The sequence below is a fragment of the Bos taurus genome, chromosome 5 (assembly GCF_002263795.3).
Source record: "Bos taurus isolate L1 Dominette 01449 registration number 42190680 breed Hereford chromosome 5, ARS-UCD2.0, whole genome shotgun sequence".
Classification (NCBI taxonomy): Eukaryota; Metazoa; Chordata; class Mammalia; order Artiodactyla; family Bovidae; genus Bos; species Bos taurus.
Window position 1 is genome coordinate 83,855,853 of NC_037332.1, and position 20,523 is coordinate 83,876,375.

General features: G+C 40.7%; 1 protein-coding gene across 7 annotated transcripts in view; it reads right to left on the reverse strand.

The window, feature by feature from the left end:
• Positions 1 to 15,188: 15,188 nt before the first annotated feature.
• RASSF8 (Ras association domain family member 8) overlaps positions 15,189 to 20,523 on the reverse strand; it is a 134,474-nt gene continuing 129,139 nt past the window's right edge. For 6 of the 7 annotated variants that reach the window (XM_024991719.2, XM_024991718.2, XM_059886395.1 and 3 more), the window contains 3 exon segments: positions 19,018 to 19,907; positions 16,261 to 16,405; positions 15,189 to 15,646 (listed from right to left, as the gene is read on the reverse strand). In XM_024991719.2, the coding sequence (XP_024847487.1) occupies positions 15,525 to 15,646; positions 16,261 to 16,405; positions 19,018 to 19,907 (1,157 nt within the window). In that variant the 3' untranslated portion in view covers positions 15,189 to 15,524. 7 annotated transcript variants of the gene reach the window in all.

Consider the following 20,523-nt stretch of genomic DNA (forward strand, 5'->3'; position numbering starts at 1 on the left):
TTGGAAGTAAAGGATGCTATTAGCATATGAACCTAATTGATGGGGTGAGAAGAAAGGAAGTATGTTAGGTAAACTTCTTTATCTACAGCCAGGAAGGCAGGTATGAGGATTGGAGACTTGGAGACAGAGGGCCCTCTTCCTGCAGGGTCACTCTTTAAGCACAATGGACAGCCTGATAGCCAAGGACACCCTGCAGTGAGGATTTGGGAATGGTAAAGTTTAGCCAGAGGAGGGTCTGTCCAACCACACTGAGTGGGGAGACGGGGTCCTCATCCTAGGTGTTAGGAGTTAATGACTATTAACCTCTGAGAAACTGCTTCCAATAAAGTCTATCAGAAAAAAAAAAAAAAAAAAGGCAATTCTGGTGGCAATAGTGCGTGCTAAGTCACTTCAGTCTTGTCCAACTCTGTGTGACCCTATAGACTGTAGCCCACCAGGCTCCTCTGTCCATGGGATTCTCCAGGCAAGAACACTGGAGTGGGTTGCCATTTCCTTCCTCAGGGGATCTTCCTGACCCAAGGATCGTCCCTGTTATCTCTTAGGTGTCCTGTATTTGCAGGCAGGTTCTTTACCACTAAGGGCTTCCCTTGTGGCTCAGATGGTAAAGCGTCTGCCTACAATGCGGGAGACCCGGGTTCAATCCCTGGGTCGGGAAGTTCCCCCGGAGAAGGAAATGGCAATCCACTCCAGTATTCTTGCCTGTAAAATCCCGTGGACAGAGGAACCTGGTAGGCTACAGTCCGTGGGGTCACAAAGAGTCGGACACGACTGAGCGACTTCACTTCACTTCACTTCTTTACCACTAGCGCCACCTGGGAAGCCCCTGGTGGCATAGAGGGTAAATGACATGAAATAGCATGAATTTCTTCACAACACCAAAAGTTAAATAAATATCAGATTTGTTCTTTTTCATAATTATATGCTATATTGGTCAGTTTTTGGTGTTTTCCTTCCCCTCCGCTGGATAGCACAAGGAGCCCCGGAGCTATATAGTTGAAGAGAAGAGGTGAGGGGCCTGGTCCTTAGCCTGCCCTGGGGGAGAAGCCCTGGAAGGCAGGAGACTGAACCCCAGCTCTGCTCTCCCCACCTCCACGTGAGCCGCACGAGCCTCCTACTTCAGCCACGCTCACTCTGGCGCATCCCCTGCCCTGCGGAAGCCTGTGCGGATGTCCCTAGAGCCCACAGCCCTCCCGTCCTCACATCTTGGCCGATCCTCTTTTCCTCCAGGTGTTGGTTATTCCTCCCTATTCAACCCTCACTTCTCAGCCCCAGTCAAGTCTACTGCCTTTTGTTGTCCTGCTAGCTTTATTTATTTATTTTTTTAATGATTAAAAAATACTTTATAAGGGATGCAGTAACTTGGGAGTTCAAATAAGGTTTTTTTTTTTAATGTATGAAATACTTCATTATTTTGAAGGTATTTTTAAAACAATTTCTTAATCTTTTACAAATACTTGTCAGCATACCATGTATCGTAAAATGTCAAGCATCTCAGTTTTTTAATTTTTATTTTTTAAGTGGAGGAAAATTGCGTGCAAAACCACCCAGTGTGTTGGTTTCTGCCATACAACAGTGTAAATCAGTCCTCACAGAATACCAGGCGGAGCTCCCCGTGTTATTTAGCAACTTCCCAGTGGCTGTTTTACATGTGATTTTACACATGATAGTGGTCAGTGCTACTCTCCATTCATCCCCCTCCCCACCTCGCTGTGTCCACAAGCCCATTCTCCACACCTGCATCTCCAGTCCTTCCCTGCACGTAGGCTCAGCAGTACCACTTTTCCAGATTCCATAGATATGTCTAACATACAACATTTTTGTCTTTCTGACAAAAATTCTTTGTCTTACCATCACTCTGTATAACAGGTTCTAGGTTCATCCACCTCACTACAACTGACTCAAATTCATTCTTGTTTATGGCTGAGTATTATTCCATTGTGTGTATGTACCACATCTTCTTTATCCATTCGTCTGTCAATGGACATCTAGGTTGGCCTGTTAGGTTTAAATCACCAAGATTATTTGTAGGGCAGTTTATTCCCATCTCAAAATTCACTTCACCTACCGTAATTCACCAGAGAAGGTGATGGCACCCCAGTGCAGTACTCTTGCCTGGAAAATCCCATGGACGAAGGAGCCTGGTAGACTGCAGTCCATGGGGTCGCTAGGAGTCAGACATGACTGAGCGACTTCACTTTCACGTTTCACTTTCATGTATTGGAGAAGGAAATGGCAACCCACTCCAGTGTTCTTGCCTGGAGAATCCCAGGGACCGGGGAGCCTGGTGGGCTGGTGTCTGTGGGGTCACACAGAGTCGGATACAACTGAAGCGACTTAGCAGCAGCAGCAGAAGCAGCAGCAGCATCCTAATTCACCAGCACACAAAAAGCAACTTGCCATCTTAAGAGGTAAGAAGGGCTCAGATATTTGGATACTTGGTGATATTTTCATCCCTTCTGAACATGCATTTTTGCCTGGAGAATCCTATGGACAGAAGAGCCTGGTGGGCTGCCGTCCATGGGGTTGCAAAGTCAGACATGACTGAATGACTAACACTAACTAACTGAGCATGGAGGCCAGAAGAGCAAAGAGGATACTGTTAGTATTCTCTAGAAAATCTGGAGTTGCTACAGACAAAAGACACTAAAAACTAAAAGACATTGTTTAAATTTATCCTCATAGTTGGGACTGACATATATGCACTATTGATACCATGTATAAAATAGATAACTAATGAGGACAGGCTGTACAGCTCTGAACTCTACTCAGTGCTCTGGGTGGCCTAGACGGTAAGGAAAAAAAAAAAAAAAGAGGATATATGTTCACTTTGCTGTACAGTAGAAACTAGCACAGCATTGGAAAGCAACTGCACTCCAATAAAATTAATTTAAAAAATGTGTCCTCCTATCATCTTGTTACCCTGGTGCAATTTGTTTAGACTGGCGTTCTATCATCTGCCCTTAGACAATGACTTTTCTCTTGATGTTTTCAGTTTCTGATTCCTCCTCGTCTCTTTCAAGTCTCGTGTCCATCAGCTTCATAAATGCACATGGTTCCTCAACTCCTGCCCTTGGCCCTCTCCTGGGTGAATTCCAGGACTCCTCTAAGGTGAGCATACATGTGAATATCATGTTATTGGCATTAGGATACAAATTCTAACTCATGAAGTCTGGAGTGTGGTTAGACTACATTTCTAGACAGTTCCTGGCTGTCCCCGAGACTGCTGGTCCTCTGATCATATGGAATAGCAAATATGTATACTTCTCCCTAAGAAATCTTACCTCTTCTTTCATTAAAAATATATTTGTACTTTTTTTATGATGGGGTGTTTTCTTGCATTTTCAACTGTTGTCTTTGTGTGGATAGTTTCTGTAAGTCCATCTTCAGCTTTGTTTCCTGCTCAAGCTGCAGACCTGCATATTCAAATGCTGACTGGATGTTGTTGTTGTTTAGTCTCTCAGTTGTGTCTGACTCTTTGTGACCCCATAAACTGCAGCATGCCAGGCTTCCCTGAGCATCTCCTGGAGTTTGCTCAAACTCATGTCCGTTGACTTGGTGATGCCATCCAACCATCTCATCTTTTGTTGCCCCCTTCTCCTGCCCTTAGTCTTTCCCAGCATCATGGTCTTTTTCAGAGTTGGCTCTTCTTCAATGAGTCGGCTCTTTGCATCAGGTGGCCAAAGTATTGGAGCTTCAGCTTCAGCATCAGTCCTTCCAATGAATATTCAGGACTGATTTCCTTTAGGATTGACTGGTTTGATCTCCTTGCTGTTCAAGGGACTCTCAAGAGTCTTCTCCGACACCACAGTTTAAAAGCATCAGTTCTTCAGCACTTAGCCTTCTTTATTGTCCAACTCTCACATCTGTACATGACTACTGGAAAAATCATGGCTTTGACTATACGGACCTTTGTCGGCAAAGTAATGTCCCTGCCTTTTAATACGCTGTCCAGGTTTGTCATAGCTTCTCTTCAGGAAAGGAGCGATCAGCTTTTAATTTCATGGCTGCAGTGACTGTCCACAGTGATTTGGGTCCCAAGAAAATAGTCCGTCACTGTTCCCAGTTTCCCCATCTGTTGGCCTTGATATGTCATGTGTGGATATGTCAGTGCAGATTCTACCAGCATCTCAACAGGAAAAGTACAAATCTAGACTCACCATCCTCTCAGGAGCTCCTTTGCCAGTGGATCCCACCCCCATGACAGATATCTCAAAGTGGCAGAATTCCAGAATGATGTCCATCAGCATACAAGTGCCCTGAATGGACCTGAAGGGCATGCCAACGTTTGCTGATTTGGAAGAATCAAGGATATAACTTTGAGGCAAGAAGAAATGAAAAGCAGTGAAAATCTGGTTCAGAAGCATTCTCTCTTCATTCACTTATGTCATAAAATAAGAAATAGACAAGGAAACAAGAGACTTATGGTTAGATATGAACTGGTTTCTAGCAAACAGGTTTTCCAGAGTTTGCCTAAACGTCCATTTGGTTGCTTGACATGAAGTTTCATGAGGGTTTGCTTAGGGAGGACTGTGCAAAGGGTTGATCCACTGTTTTCTTTAAATCCTATACATTTATTTGATGCCAGAGCTCTTGGCAAGAGAAATATGGTCTAATAGCAATACTGATTCCAATGGTTTACTGGAGATACATACTGGAGAGTTTGTACATAGTGGTATTCAGTAAGAAGAAAGGGTTTTATTTGGCTGATATTATATGTATTATAATCTAAATATACACACGTACTCTGATGGTTAATTTTATGGGTCAATCTGATCTTAAGCCAAATGCCAGGTCCTGACATTTTTGCTGTACCATCATTCGGACAATCTCTCCATAACTGTCCTTGGTCCGCAGAGTCTATAGATTTTTCATTTATGTCTACCTGGGGTTTTTATCATGGGCTTTATTAGACATAATACATTTGCATTCCAATCCCAAAGAAAGGCATTGCCAAAGAGTGCTCAAACTACTGCACAATTGCACTCATCTCAGACACTAGCAAAGTAATGCTCAAAATTTTCCAAGCCAGGCTTCAACAGTATGTGAACTGTAACCTTCCAGATGTTCAAGCTGGTTTTAGAAAAGGCAGAGGAACCAGAGGTAAAATTGCCAACATCTGCTGGACCACAGAAAAAGCAAGAGGGTTCCAGAAAAACATCTACTTCTGCTTTACTGTCCATGCCAAAGCCTTTGACTGTGTGGATCACAACAAACTGTGGAAAACTCTTTAAGACATGGGAAAACCAGACCACTTTACCTGCCTCCTGAGAAATCTGTATGCAGTTCAAGAACCAACCATTAGAATTGGGCATGGAACAACAGACTGGTTCCAAATCAGGAAAGGAGCACATTAAGGCTGTATATTGTCACTCTGCTTATTTAATTTATATGCAGAGTACATCATGCGAAATGTTGGGGTGGATGAAGTACAAGCTGGGATCAAGATTGCTGGGAGAAATATCAATAACCTCAGATATGCAGGTGATACCACCCTTATGGCAGAAAGTGAAGAAGAACTAAAGAGCCTCTTGATGAAAGTGAAAGAGGAAAGTGGAAAAGCTGGCTTAAAACTCAACATTCAGAAGACTGAACGAAGAAGAGAAGACTCTTGAGAGTCCCTTGGACTGCAAGGAGATCAAACGAGTCAATCCTGAAGGAAATCAGTCCTGAGTATTCATTGTAAAGACCGATGTTGATGCTGAAACTCCAATACTTTGGCCACCTGATGCGAAGAACTGACTCATTGGAAAAGACCCTGATGCTGGGAAAGATTGAAGGCAGGAGGAGAAGGGGAAGACAGAGGATGAGACGGTTGGATGGCGTCACTGACTCAATGGACGTGAACTTGAGCAAGCTCCAGGAGTTGGTGAAGGTCAGGGAAGCCTGGCATGCTGCAGTCCATGAAGTTGTGAAGAGTTGGACATGACTGAGCGACTGAACTGACGTATGGAATCTAGAAAGACGGTACTGAAGAACCTATTTAAGGCAGCAGTGGAGATGCAGACCATAAAGGAGAGATGTATGGAGGGTGTGGAGGGGGAGGAAGGAGAGGGTGGGACAAATGGAGACAGTGGCATGGAAACATGTACACTACCCTATGTAAAATATACACTACCATATGTAAAATAGATGGCTAGTGGGATTGCTGTATGACTCAGGGAAGTACAACTGGTGCTCTGTGACAAGCTAGAGGGGTGGGATGCGGTGGGAAGTGGAAAGGAGGTTCAAGAGGGAGGGGACGTTTGTCTATGTAATATGTCCATATTACCTATGGCTAATTCACGTTGATGTATGGCAGAAACAAATGCAATACTGTAAAACAATTAGCCTTCAAATAAAAATAAATAAATTAAAACAAACAAACAAACAAACATGACTGATGAAAGCCTACTAGATCTTCTAGAGCCTGTGCGCTCTCTTTGATGGAGCTTGTTCCTGCTTTCTGCTCACCTCTGATGTGCTCCAGCAGCACTCTGCCCTTCAAAAAAGTAACCTTGTTATGAATTTGACTAAAGTCCACATATTCCTTCTGGAATTTATTACTTTCAGAGTGTTTAGGGATGATAAGTATTCTGATAAATTAAGATTCTGCACATGCTTCCCCAGATTCAATTCCACACACATACAAATCAGGAAAGACTTGGCTAGCAGCAGAAAATGTAAAAAACCAAAAAACCAAAAACCAGGATTTTAGCCAACTTTCAGCTCCATGATTCAATAATGAGACAAGGTTCATCAAAACCTAACCACCCACCCAGTTGAGTTTTAGGCTGCATAACAATGAGTCAAGTTCCTCCATGTTGACCTGGTCAGATCACAGACGTTGGAGTTTTATGCTCAGTCCTCTTTGGTACATTCAAGTGTGGAGACTGGAAAATATACTATTTAAACTTTGGGAAAGAGAACACTTGAGGGCATAAGAGATGCCTTCAAAGATGTGTGTGTGCTCAGTTGCTCAGTCATGTCTGACTCTTTGCAAACCTATGACCTGTAGCCTGCCAGGCTCCTCTGTCCATAGCACAAAGATACTGGAGTGAGTTGACATTTCTTTCTCTTGGGATCTTTCTGACCCGAGAATCAGACCCATATCTCCTGCAGGTGATGGTGGGTTGGCAGGTGGATTCTCTACCACTCCTGCAAAGCCCTCAAGTATCTGAAGTGCTGTCACATTGGTGAAAAATTGTTTTTTCTGTCTGGGCCTTAGGGAAAGTTGGAAACAGCAAGGAAATCTATTTAGGCTCAATAAAAAGGAGACCTTTTAAACCTGTTGAGGTGGCCCGGGTGGGTCTAGTCCTTGGGGGTTCTGATGCAAGCTGTGTTTGGTGGGGATAGTATGGAAGCAGTCAGGCAGTGCTGTGAGTGCTCCTCTGGGCGGAGTGGGGCATTCCTCGTATATACTACTCACCCCTGCTCTGCCCAGCCTCCTGTGTGCTGTTTGTGGCTGTACAGCATGTAGCTCATTGTGTTCTTTGCTTAAAGTGTCTATGATTTGCTTTCTCATTTAAAAGCAGCATTTATTACTAGGAATTCCAAGGAAAACAACAGAAAGGGTAAGACGAGAGATCTCTTCAAGGAAATTGGAAATATCAAAGGAACATTTCATCTAAAGACGGGCACAATAAAAAACAGAGATGGTAAAGACCTAATATAAGAGATCAAGAAGAGATGGCAAGAATACACAGAACTAGTACAAAAAAGATCTTAATGATGGATAACCATGGTGCTGTAGTCTCTCACTCAGAGCCAGACATTCGGGAGTGTGAAGTCAAGGGGGCATTAGGAAGCATTCCTGTCAATAAAGCTAGTGGAGGTGATGGAATTCCAGCAGAGCTATTTCAAACCCTAAAAGATGATGATATTAAAGTGTTGCACTCAATATGTCAGCAAATTTGGAAAACCCAGCAGTGGCCACAGGATTGAAAAGGTCAGTCCTCATCCCAATTCCCAGGAAGGGTAGTATTAAAGAATGCTTGAAACACCAGACAATTGCACTTAATCTCCCATGTAAGGTTAGACTAGAGATCGCTTATAATAAGGTTATATTCAAAATCCTCCAAGCTAGGCTTCAGCATTATGTTGAATCAAGAACTTCCAGGCGTTCAAGCTGGATTTAGAAAAGGCAGAGGAACCATAGATCAAATTGCCAACATCCACTGGATCATAGAGAAAGCAAGAGAATTCCAGTAAAACATCTACCTCTGTTTCATTGACTATGCTAAAGCCTTTGACTGTGTGGATCAAAGCAAACTGTGGAAATCTCTTAAAGAGGTGGGAATACCAGACCATCTTACCTGTCTCCTGAGAAACTTGTATGTGGGTCAAGAAGCAACAATTAGAACCCTGTATCGAACAACTGACTGGTTCAGGATTGAGAAAGGAGTATGATAAGGCTGTTTATTGTCAGTCTACCTGTATATTTAACTTATACACAGAGCACATTATGCAAAATGCTGGGCTGGATGAACTACAAACTGGAATCAAGATTGCCCGGAGAAATTTCAACAATCTCAGATATGCAGATGATGCCACTTTAATGGCAGAAAGCAAAGAGGAACTAAAGAGCCTCTTGATGAGGGTGAAGCAGAGTGAAAAAGCCAACTTAAAACTCAATATTAAAAGAATTAAAATCATGGCATCTGGTCCCATCACTTCACGGCAAATAAAAGAGAAAAGGTGGAAGCAGTAACAGATTTCCTCTCCTTGGGCTCTGAAATCAGTGTGGATGCTGACTGCAGCCATGAAATCAGAAGACGATTGCTTCTTGGCAGGAAGCTATGACAAACCTAGACAGTGTGTTAAAAAGCAGACATCACTTTCCCGACAAACGTCTGTTTAGTCAAGGCTATGTATGGTCTTTCCAGTAGCCATGTACGGATGTTAGAGCTGGACCATAAAGAGGGCAGAGCACCAAGGAATTGATGCTTTTGAACTGTGGTGCTGGAGAAGACTCTTGACTGTCCCTTGGACAGCAGAGACCAAACCAGTCAATCCTAAAGGAGATCAACCCTGAATAGTCTGGAAGGACTGATGCGGAAGCTCCAATACTTTGGCCACCTGATGCAAAGAACTGATTGATTGGGAAACACCCTGATGCTGGGAAAGACTGAAGGCAGAAGAGGGAGACAGAGGATGAGATGGTTGGATGGCATCACTGATTCAGTGGACAGGAGTTTGAGCAAACTCCAGGAAATGGTGAAGGGACAGGGAAGGTTGGTGTGCTGCAATCCCTGGGGTTGCCAAGAGCTGGACACGACATGGCGACTACACAACAATAAAATCCCAATTCATTTATTTTTCACCAGCAGTTGCAAGAAACTTGTAAATATTGACTTGGCATAAACAGAGGTGAGTTTGTATTGTCCATCTTCACTTCTTTTCATTCTAGACCAGTCAGACCTTTCCATCATCTTGGGCATGTTCTCATAGCAGATGAATCAAAGTGGTGAATGTAGAACAGAAAGTGAAGTATAAATGTGGGAAAACAGGCCTTCACCATTCCAGAGGAAGAGACTGGGGTGGTTAAATTAGGTGCTGCAAGGAGCTTTCCCCCAAACCTCATCATTGTCACAGGAAAGGCTGCAGGGGATATGTATTGGGAGGGGCTCCCTGAAGGCCCATCTCTCTAATGTATGTTCTCTGTGTCTTTATTCTCTCCCTTCCCTGCCTCCTGTCCCCAGCTTTTCCCTTCAGCAAACAGAACAGAGTACCTGGACTACTCATCATTGAGACCCACAATACCATTTCCACCCTTTCATTTAAGGATGCAAACCGCTGTCAAACACCTGGGGTTTCTTGGATTCCTTTTTCCCTCCTCCACCATTTAAACATCATATCCTTTGCTACTACTTCAGATGTTCATCATCTGTTTGTTTCTCTTCTCTTGATGCATAGTAGGTGCTCAATAAAACTTGTTACTGACTACACCCTAACAGCCTTCTTAGTTCAGTATCCCGGACACCTGCAGAGCTCGTAAATGGTCCTTCTTGCCAAGAGTCTTGACCCTTCTGGCAGTTCTCCATGATGCCAGTCAGAAAGATCTCTCGAATATGCTAATCCGATCACTTCATTTCCATGCTTAAGACTCCTTTGTGGCCCTAAGGATAAAGTCTAAACTTCCAGGGCAACCCAGGCCCTTCAGGATGGATTCCTATCTCCTCTCTTAGCCTTTCCAGCCTTTTCATCATTCTGTGTGGGCGGCCCTCTCCAGTTTACATCATCCCCTCTGGAGCTTGCCAACAACCTGGGTTGGGGTGAAGCCCTCCTTTAGTGATGGTCATTAGACTATAAACCTCCTTGAGGTGCAAAACAGATCATATTAACTTCAGTCCAGTGTCTGGCCAACAGCAGAGGCTCTCTGAATGTCTGTAGAAAGCATGCATGTGCCCAGCACGTGCATGTCTGTTTTATTGAACTCTGCTGGTCTTTCCTTAGGGAGGCAGCACAAACATGTGGAGTGGACACCAGGTAAGGAAGACAGGACGGAAATTAAAATTCTAAAAGCCCTCCAAACTAAGACATAGAATAATTTACACTTTGAATTACTACTCCTCATTTCTCTTTGCTTTTATAACATACTATTATTCATATGTATAGTTTCATGATCAAGATCTAACTTCTACTTATAAAAAATATAAAGATCATTTATATACTTCCATATTACTTCCTAGGTGGCCCTAGTAGGAATCTGCCTGCCAATGCAGGAGATGCAACAGATGCAGGTTGAATCCCTGGGTCAGGAAGATCTCCTGGAGGAGGAAATGGCAACGCACTCCAGTATTCTTGCCTGGAGAATCCCATGGACAGAGGAGCCCTACAGTCCATGGGGCCACAAAGAGTTGAACACGACCGAGCACACATACACAGATGTTACTTTCACATTAATAATCGATTAGGGACTTTCCTGGCAGTCCAGTGGTTAAGGCTCTTTGCTAAACCAGGAGTCGGACGAGACAGCACACGCATGCAGAGATCAGACACGACTGAGTATCAGGATGCACGGGTAACCTAAGATCCCCCATGTCAAGCAGCGCAGTCAAAAAAATAAGGTGGTTAAAGTGTAGAGGCTGGTTACTGTATAACTGATTACGCAGTTTTATCACGGGATACAGGAAAGTACGTCAGTATCTGGAAGGACTAAATTCAAGGGCCCTGTGAACTACTTATGAGTTACGTAAAGTTCCGGGATGGTGGAACACACCTCCTACTGTGCCCATCATGCCACGTGGGAAGTCCTGAATTGTTCTTTCTCTTCCTTTCACTGGTGGTTTTAAAGAGATTTGGGAATACAGAGCTACAGTAATACATAATTTTTCTTTTACTTTTGAAATAAAAGCGAGGCATATTAGTTTAATTCAGTTTCACTTAGATGAAGCAGCTGTCTTGGCAGCAAGAGGTAATGCCTTACCTATAATAATTAACATTACTTTTAGAAAAATGTAACTCTATGTCACTGCTAGGCAGACCTTTTCTCTTGGGCATTTTTTTTTTAAAGGAAATAAAATTATATTTTAAAATATTAAAGAAACAAGCCAGCAATTGTAATGCCCCAGTGAATCCTGAAAATTTATTATTTGGGAGAATATCAGATATTGATCCTTTGTTTTACAGCTCATGATAATTATCAGAAAATATACATTTTGAAATGACAGTCAAAAGAAAAGAAATAATTACATATAATACAGATTACAGGTATTTTACTTGTACATAAGCAAAGCAGTACTAAAAGCATACTTATGGGTTCATAGTAGGTGAACATGGCAATTTTCTGTTTAAAGCTGCAGCAACTCAAATCCTCTTCGGGTCAATAAAGAAAGACAGATTGAGAAATACATTTAGGGCTTATCACTGCGTCTGGCTGTAAACCTATTTTTTTAACCTTTCCCCTCCCCCCATATATATATGTATATACTTTATTGCCTTTATATTTCTGCTGGTTTAATATAATTAGTATACTAAATAGTTATCTGCATTTATTTGGTTTCTAAAAATATATAAAATGCATTGGAATAGAGCTCCTGCAGCTTTCAAGCAGTCACTGTCCTGGCATCGAAAGCTTATTCTGGAAACGTAAAGCAGCAATACTGAATCAATAGTGATTGTTTTGTCTTCTCCATACAGCTGATGGCCTTCAACCCAAACTGAAAAACACTGCAGCAAACAGCATAAACATGCAACTTAAAAAAAAACTGACATAATATAAAAGTAAGACTTAACGAGCTAAATTTTAATATCATATGGACTAATAAAGACAACTTTAGGTAGAAGAGGGATGCGAGCACAGCACTGTTATTTACATATAAATTAAGGCCCAATTTTTCCAAGGCAATGTACACAGGGAACCATCCATCTGCTCATGCCCTTTGCACACCTGAAGTCAAGAGTTTTTTTTTCCTTTTCCATGTTACTTCCTCAATCTGTTATTATAGTTCTAACTTGGAAAGGTGTTCACAGAAGTGGATTTAAATGACGTTTCTTTTCTTGAAAGGCCACTTTGCTCTTATTCACAAAGAAAATATTCTTTTAGTGCAGGTACAACACGTATTTATGTTCCGGAAGCGAGTGCTTTTTTGTTCTTCTTACACATTGTTAATATTCACATTTCACACTGTAAGTTCTGTGTTTTTACTATCTTAGTCTTGTTTTAGCTCTCATCTACAGTTAATCTGAACTACAGAAATTGATGACTAGCTCAGTGATGGCTGAGGGAATTAATTAATTGGGTAACTCCTATTAACACCAACTGAAATCTCACATATAAATTCCCCATGCATCAGGGAAAAAAAAAAAAGCTAACCAAAATATTTCATCAGAAAAAAAAAGGACTGAGGCAACCCACTACAGATCATTCTCTGAGGATGACAAACACTCCAAAGGGTCAAATATACTAATAGTATTTTAAATTATCCCTTGGTAAGGAAAAAAATCTTCTAATGTACTTAATACCTGTAGAAAATCACAATAAAACAACTTTCAGTGTAATAATAATTTAAAAAACTTATAATCTAATTTAGTATTCAGAAACTGAATATTCCCCCAGATGCAAAATTTTCTATTTAGCATTTTTGCATACCAGTGCCCACTTCCCCTCTCTGAAATATATCCAAAGATGTGGTACCTAATCTAACTCATTATATTTACAATAGATAAAAATGATCAGAAATAGACTAAGATATTTTTAAGATGTTCTAGGGAGATGAGTTTTCTTTCCTCTATTTTAAAAAAAGGCTTAGAAAAGATTTCTTAGAGATGTACTTCCAGAAGTTATATAACTGATTAAAAAGTACAGTTGCTCATTGTATTAATCAAATTCACATTTATATAATCTTCTTATCTAGGAAATAGTATTTCTATCTGTAATTAGGTCTGTGAAGATTATTTGGCAGCTTGAAAATTCAGATGAACTGTCAGGATCCGGCCAGCCTTTCTTTAAAGTTATTAGGTTAATGCTGATAATAACTGACAACAATTGAGTTGGATCCTGACTTTGTGTTTTTCATGGTATGCCCAGGCATCTTTGCAATGAAAAATTGCAAAGTCTAATATGTCTTCAGTTTAACGTTTTGATTTAAATAGAATGTAATCAATTTATAAAAATTGTTTTTCTTTGTGAATAAGATCTCAATTCTCTGAACAACAATAACAAAATGACCCAGTATAGAATGGAACCTTTTAAAAATAAGGCATATATCGGGCATACATAAACCATTATTATCAGAAAATCTACAAATTATTTTGATTTTTTAATTCTAATTTTTAAATATATATAGATATGAAATAACTATTACAAACTGAGAGCAAATGTGTATAGGTTGTGGTTATTAGGTAAGAATCATTGATTTATCAAGTTTTTTTGAAAAACAGTATAATGGCAAGGTCAACTTGATAATTCTAAGAACCCAAAGAAAATATCTTTAGTTGAGGTCTGCCATTTAGCTGGACTAGAAAAGGCAACTATGCATTATTACTTTCAGTTCAGAAGCTTCTATATATTGTCATAGCCATTCTTAAAAATTTTCACTGGAAACCTAAATATAGCAGCATTCTTAGCATTCATTAAACCAAAAATAAGTCAAATATGTTTAAAACATCCAAAGTTGCCCTCATGCATAGCGTATAACTTACATCTTTTTATTGTTACCATGGCATTAATATACTAACCCACTGTTATTCTGTTGCATGTCAATAATACAGACAATATGTTTTCCTCAGAATTAAAAACTATTTTAAATTTTAGAATAAAGTCTAAATTATATTGTACCAAATTCTGATCAGAGGGAATGTAAAAATGGCTAGGTATCTGACCACATCCATCCAGATAATCTGGTGCATCTCAGTTAGGTCAGTACTCATGGGAAGGGTGTTGACTCATTTTTGATTTTATAAATAAGAAAATATATGCACAAAGGGAGCTTCATGTCCTGTAAAAGTCGAACTGAAAATTAATGAAAACGAACACTGAATTTAACTTTATTTCCTTAGTAAAAAGTACCTAACTCCAATCTACTTTCTGTCTAAATGACTGGAGAAATTGCAACCGTTTATAATGTACACAGTAAATTATGTGCAAGCAATAACTTATCCAGGGTGCTTTCAGCAATAGACCATACATACAAAGTGGGTTATTTTAAAAAATATATCACTTAAAGCAACCTTCCTGAAAATATCCTCAGACATCTCTAATGTGTCTATTATGGCAACTCTGAGGATCCATGAGACTAAAATAAAAGGCAGGGCAGAAACAAAACACCTCATGTTATGGGAAACCCCATGCCTGTTTGGAGAGATATTCAACAAGTATATTTTTATTCAACAGTGTCTGAAGCACTGCAAACATTTTAAACATATATATAAAATTTACTTCATGAAAATATTTCCATTTTTGTATGCGGTCATTCCTATGCTGGAAATACTGTAAAGGAAAGATTAAACTTCAGATTAAAAAGAAAACCTGAATTCTCTCACCTAATTAAGCAGTGGCTAGGATGGGTTCACAATGGCAGAGCCTCCTATGACACTTGTGGAGCTGTAAATCAGCAATGCGTGGAGTCTGGCGACATGCACACAAAGTCATTATCACACCGTATATAATGTAATTCAGTCACAGGATAAGTATTAATAAAAAATATTAAAACATCAACATTCACGCATTAATTGATTACATGGAATAAATAAACTAAGTCAGTCACATATTTCTCTTCACTCTTAAGTCACGGTTTTATTTATGTATGCACACTGTATAACACTTTCCTAATGCTCTCAAAATGCTACAAATAAAAATGAAGGCTTGGCATTACAGCTGCTGGACAAAAACGTCAACACTGTGGATGTGTGAAAACACAGTTTCTTTGTTCTTTAGCATCAGTGCACAGGGTATGGCTCCAAGTGGTATGCAACTTAGGACAGAAAAAAGATACGGTGGCTTGTGAAACAGATCCTCTGTTCATCATTGGCACAAAATCAAAGGAGGAATAATCTTCACCGTCCTTGGTACCTTTACTGGATCTCCACCCTGAAGACAGGTAATGTTATACATATATGCCTTCAGGATTAAAACCAGATGAGATAGGATTCTGTAGAATACGCAGGTTACTGGGGAGCTGCCGAGAGGAGCCAGGCCGCTTCAGAGACCCGGACTGGAATGGTGCCTCTAAACAAGAAACAGAGAAAATCGTTTGATGTTTGCACCAGTGACCTGGATATGAGAAATTAGAACTCTCCCTGTTCTCAAGAACCAAGTGATACAGAGTAATGACTGCACCCCCATAGGTTCTAGGTGAGAGGACAGGCTGAGTCTGCTTGACCCTCTCAGTTGATAAAATAGTTTCCAGTCATCTGAGGAGTTCATGATCTTTTGAAAACGGTGAGCACTGTGCCTCTCTTTCTGGGTTGCTCATATCATATGCATAGGCAGATTTAGAACTGTCTTTTAAATACCAGCACAAATTAATAACAAAGACTTCTAGGAGAGGAAGAAGGGGCCTTAGGAACAGAGAGAAGTTACCACTCAATTTAATAGACCATGGCTCACACATATTTCAGGAAAAGTTTGCAAGGAAACAGTTTAAAATTAATGACAGGATATCTACCCATCTAAGTAAATAAATAACATAAATATTATTGATTCTTCCCAGAAAAAATTTTCTTTAAGTGACCCAAGAATCAGCTTTGAGTAGTAGGAGAATGTTGCAACCAAATGTAAGCAGTTTATTCAAAGTTAACAGTGAACATCAAGTTTTGAAAAAATAGTTTCTCAAATCTTACCCCTTTCTATGTCTGCATGCAAGGCCTCCACTTCAATGGGTTCCGCTGGCAGAACGGTGACTTTCGTCCCTGTCTGCTGGATAAACTGCTGGAGGTTGACTTGCCGCAGCTCTTTGGTCAACTGCTCCAATTCTTGTTCTTTGTCCTAGACGGAAGTTAAATTTTTTCTAAAATTTGAGGATTCACTATTGGCCAGCTACAGACATCCTGGTCACTGTCTACCTGCTACAGGCTTAAATGTGGGATGCTCACTTTCACAAGAGTGCTTGTAACAAACCCGGTTTATATTGACATACTGGGCCGAGGAGGTCAAGCTCACTCTGTGGCATGGGCCAAAAAATAGGCAAATAAAAGACAACAGCTTCTTCAGTTTGTGCTTTTAAATGTCATGCCTTCCTCTGCTAGGAGTACACTATGGACCTGATGAAATAAATCTATGTCTACAGACTTTCATGAATAAAATACTGGATTCCATCTATCCCAGTGTTTACAGCAATCTTGCTAAGCTCTTCATAACTGTACTTCCCCATTATCTACTTCATAATAAGTGTTAGTCAATCAGTTGTGTCTGACTCTTTGTGACCCCATGGTGTGTAGCCCATCAGGCTCCTCTGTCCATGGAATTCTCGAGGCAAGAATACTGGAATGGGTTGCCATTTCCTTCTCCAGGGGATCTTCCTGACCCAGGTATTGAACCCAGGTCTCCACATTGCAGGCAGATTCTTTACCGACTGAGCCACAAGGGAAGCCCATCTACTTGATAATATACAGCAAAATTAATAGTCATTTGGTTCATGAGATTTGGGCTCCTTGTTTTTTTTTAAACTGTTTTTAAGTTTTCATGAAATGCTTTACTGAGATTTATGTTAGAGCACAAGGAAAGCAAGATTTCCACTATGGGGTTTTTAAATCCTTGACAAGCAGGTCTGTGAACTGAAGAGCTCTAAAGTAAGAAGAACAAGCTTGGATGGCCAGAAAGCTCCAAAAGCAAGGAGAGGCATTCTGTTATTCAAATGGACTTTCTTCTCTTTCTCTCTTAGGGCACTGTTAAGGAAAAGCAGCAGGGCCTCATCTAAGCTGGGTGAGTCTGAAGAACCAGTAAGGAGGGAAGAGAAAAGAGAAAGGAGTGGTTGTTTTTTGCTACTTTGAGTGTAGGGGGTACTTGGAGATATCTGAGTAATTTGATTCTCAGATACTTTTCACAGGAAGTGGGGTTTACTAATAACAATTTTCATAAATTAGTATGTAATATCAAGGCAATATTATTTCCAAATGTACCCTTAAGTGTCTAAATAAAGGGCTGACAGAGGATGAGAAGGTTGTATGGCATCACAGACTCAATGGATGTGAGTTTGAGCAAACTCCGGGAGATGGTGAAGGACAGGGAAGCCTGGCATGCTGCAGCCCATGGGGTTGCAAAAAAGTCGAACACGACTGAGCAACTGAACAGAACAGTACAATACTGACCAATCATAGGTTAACAACCTTCTATTACTGAGAAATTCCTGATTTTCCAAATTTTGGTGGTAGTTCTACCTCTTACCGTAATGAATTGCAGAGACAGGAAATCCTATCAGTTCTTCCTGAAACCTCAGCTTTCTCTGCTTGTGGAACTGTTCCTCCTCTAAAGCATCTCTTCTCAAACTCCAATGTGCACGGGTGCTATTTGGAGATGCTGTTACTACACACAGTCTGAATTTCTAACCATTGTGCCCTGAAGCCTCACGGTTCACTCTCTGATCCATGATTATAGAGCTTCTAAGCCAGCACTGTCCAAAAAATGAGCCCCCGAACACATGTGCTACTGAGCACTTGAAAAGAGGCCAAATATGACTAAAACAGAAATTTAACTTTATTTAATATTTTTAAACAGCTTTACTGAATATTACTTAACTTCAGTTTAAATGTAAGTAGCCAGGGACTTCCATGGCACCACAGTGGTTAAGTGTGACTTCTGTCCCTGGTATGCCTCCTGACCAAAACACTAAAAATAAATAAATAAATAAAACAGAAGCAATACTGTAACAAACTCAAAAAGGACTTTAAAAATGGTCCACATCCCCCCGCCAAAAAATCTTTAAAAAAATGTTAAGTAACCATTTTATAATCAATTGTGTCTCCTCATTTCAGCTGTTAGAAACTGATACCTCTTTGCAACTCCCGTAACATTTACCACCACATTGTCTTTCCAAGAATAGGCATCCAAGAAATATAAGCTGAGTGATCGTGGTCTGAGTGTGAAATATAAACGTTCCTGTATGTGCTTTAGAGATGGGAAAAAGTCAGGGAGGAACCTGCCCCTCTGGAGAGGAGAGAAGACGTGGTTAGTAACAAAGGAGAGGCGATTACATACGCAGACAGCTAGCCACACAGCCTTTGTGAACCACTTCTCGGTGATCTCTTTAGCTTTGGTTTCCCTACCGTTAAAAGGAGGAGGTCAGATTCACTACCTCCTCATTAGTGTCCACACCTGCTCTGAGGTTCTCATCTCCTGTCTCCAATTACCTAGTGCTGCCACTACCGCAGTTAAGAAAGCTGCTCTCATGGAAAAGGACCTGTGGCTCCAGCTCTCATCTTTGGTTTAGTCTCCTATCTTAGCATTGTCGTAAGTCACAGAAATTCTAAGAAACTTATAAACCAAGGTAGGTTTCTAACTCTAAATGTAAGGGAAAATGAATAATCATTAAAGAAGATGCCAAAAGATATTCTTTTAAACAGATTAAAAAAAAACCATTCTTTTTATAAAAAGGTTCTTACCTGTAATCGTTTGGTGGCTTGGCCAAGAGATCTTTCCACAGCTTTAATACCATTTTCCAGCCTTAGACTCTGCTGGCCTTGAATGTCAATTTCCCCTCTGACCTTCCCGATCTTGCCTTTAACCTCTTCCTCATTTACTTGTGCCTCTTGGACTTCCCGTTGCAATTTTTCTGCTTCAAGACCACTTTCCATAGTCTGAATTTGAGCCAAATAGTCCTTTAACTTGCTTTCACATTCTGTTATTTTCTGTCTTATTTCTTGAAGTTGATCTTTCAGCTGTTTTTCATTTTCCTGTTCAATCTGTAATTCATTTTCCCAAAACTCTTCCTCTTCAATTTCTACATCATTTCTTTTGATCTTTTGCTCCAGGCGGACAATCTCCTCTTCAAGGTTAGAATTATATTTTTGCTCCCAAAATCGTATTTCTATTTCATTTGATTCTAGCTCTTTCTCAATGGATTGGAGCTTCTCCGTCTGCAAACGGATCAGCTTCTTCAACTCATCTGCGGTTGTTTTGCAGTTATTCAGCACCTTTTGCTTAAATTCAGTTTCTTTACCTTTTCCAAAAATGTCCATTAATCCTTTGGCACCTCCTGTAAATGTTAATGATTTCCTTTTAGGTTCTCTCCTTTTGATTGTTTTGTCAATCTGAGGCCTCAGTTTAGCTAAGGGGGGCAAACTCTGCCTGTACAAAGTCCTTTCAGGAACTCGAGCCACACTGTCCGACGTGGGTCGCTCACTGAGAGATGGCCCTGTGCGACGTAAGATCAGCTGTACGTCACTAGCATACTGCCCCCACTTGTTTAAGGATATGATAGGGTTTTCATGAGGTGCTAGGTGCCTTTCAGTATCCCTCCACTTTTCTATAAGCGTGTACCTTCCAGTTCGACCTAGATAAAAAAGACAAAAATAAATTTTCAAGATGAGATATGTAATAGCTAAAATAATGCCTCCAAACAGAGGACCTATTGGATAATTGTGTTTTCTCAGTAAGTATCACATTCCAGTCTATGATGCCTTTAAAAACTTCACTCGAAGATACTGAACTCCTTAAGATATGTAACACATAAAATATGGGATGTGAATTGCATATACCCTTCAGACTTGCTTTAGAAAATCATCTTTATACTTTAAACCTCAATGAGAATCTTAACCTATCTTCCTGTCTGACTGCCCCGACCTCGTTTGGGGCAAGACCTCCTGTTGAAACTAAGGAGATCACTAGAGAGTTCTGCTGGAAGCCAGGACCTGGTTCCAGGAACCAGGAAGGACTTCAGAACTCGAGCAAATGTCTACTTGGTGAATCCCGCTAATTTCCCTGCACATCAGGACTTGGGAAGCTTGGGGCCCCTGTTTCTCCTCCTGAAGGGAGACATGGAGCCAATGGAGCACCTGCTACTCAGCTAACAGGCATTGGACAGGCCTTTCCTCTGCCCTCACCTTCCTGTACACCTGTGGCAAATAAAAAAAAAAATCACCTCAATGAAAACAACCCTTCAAAACAAT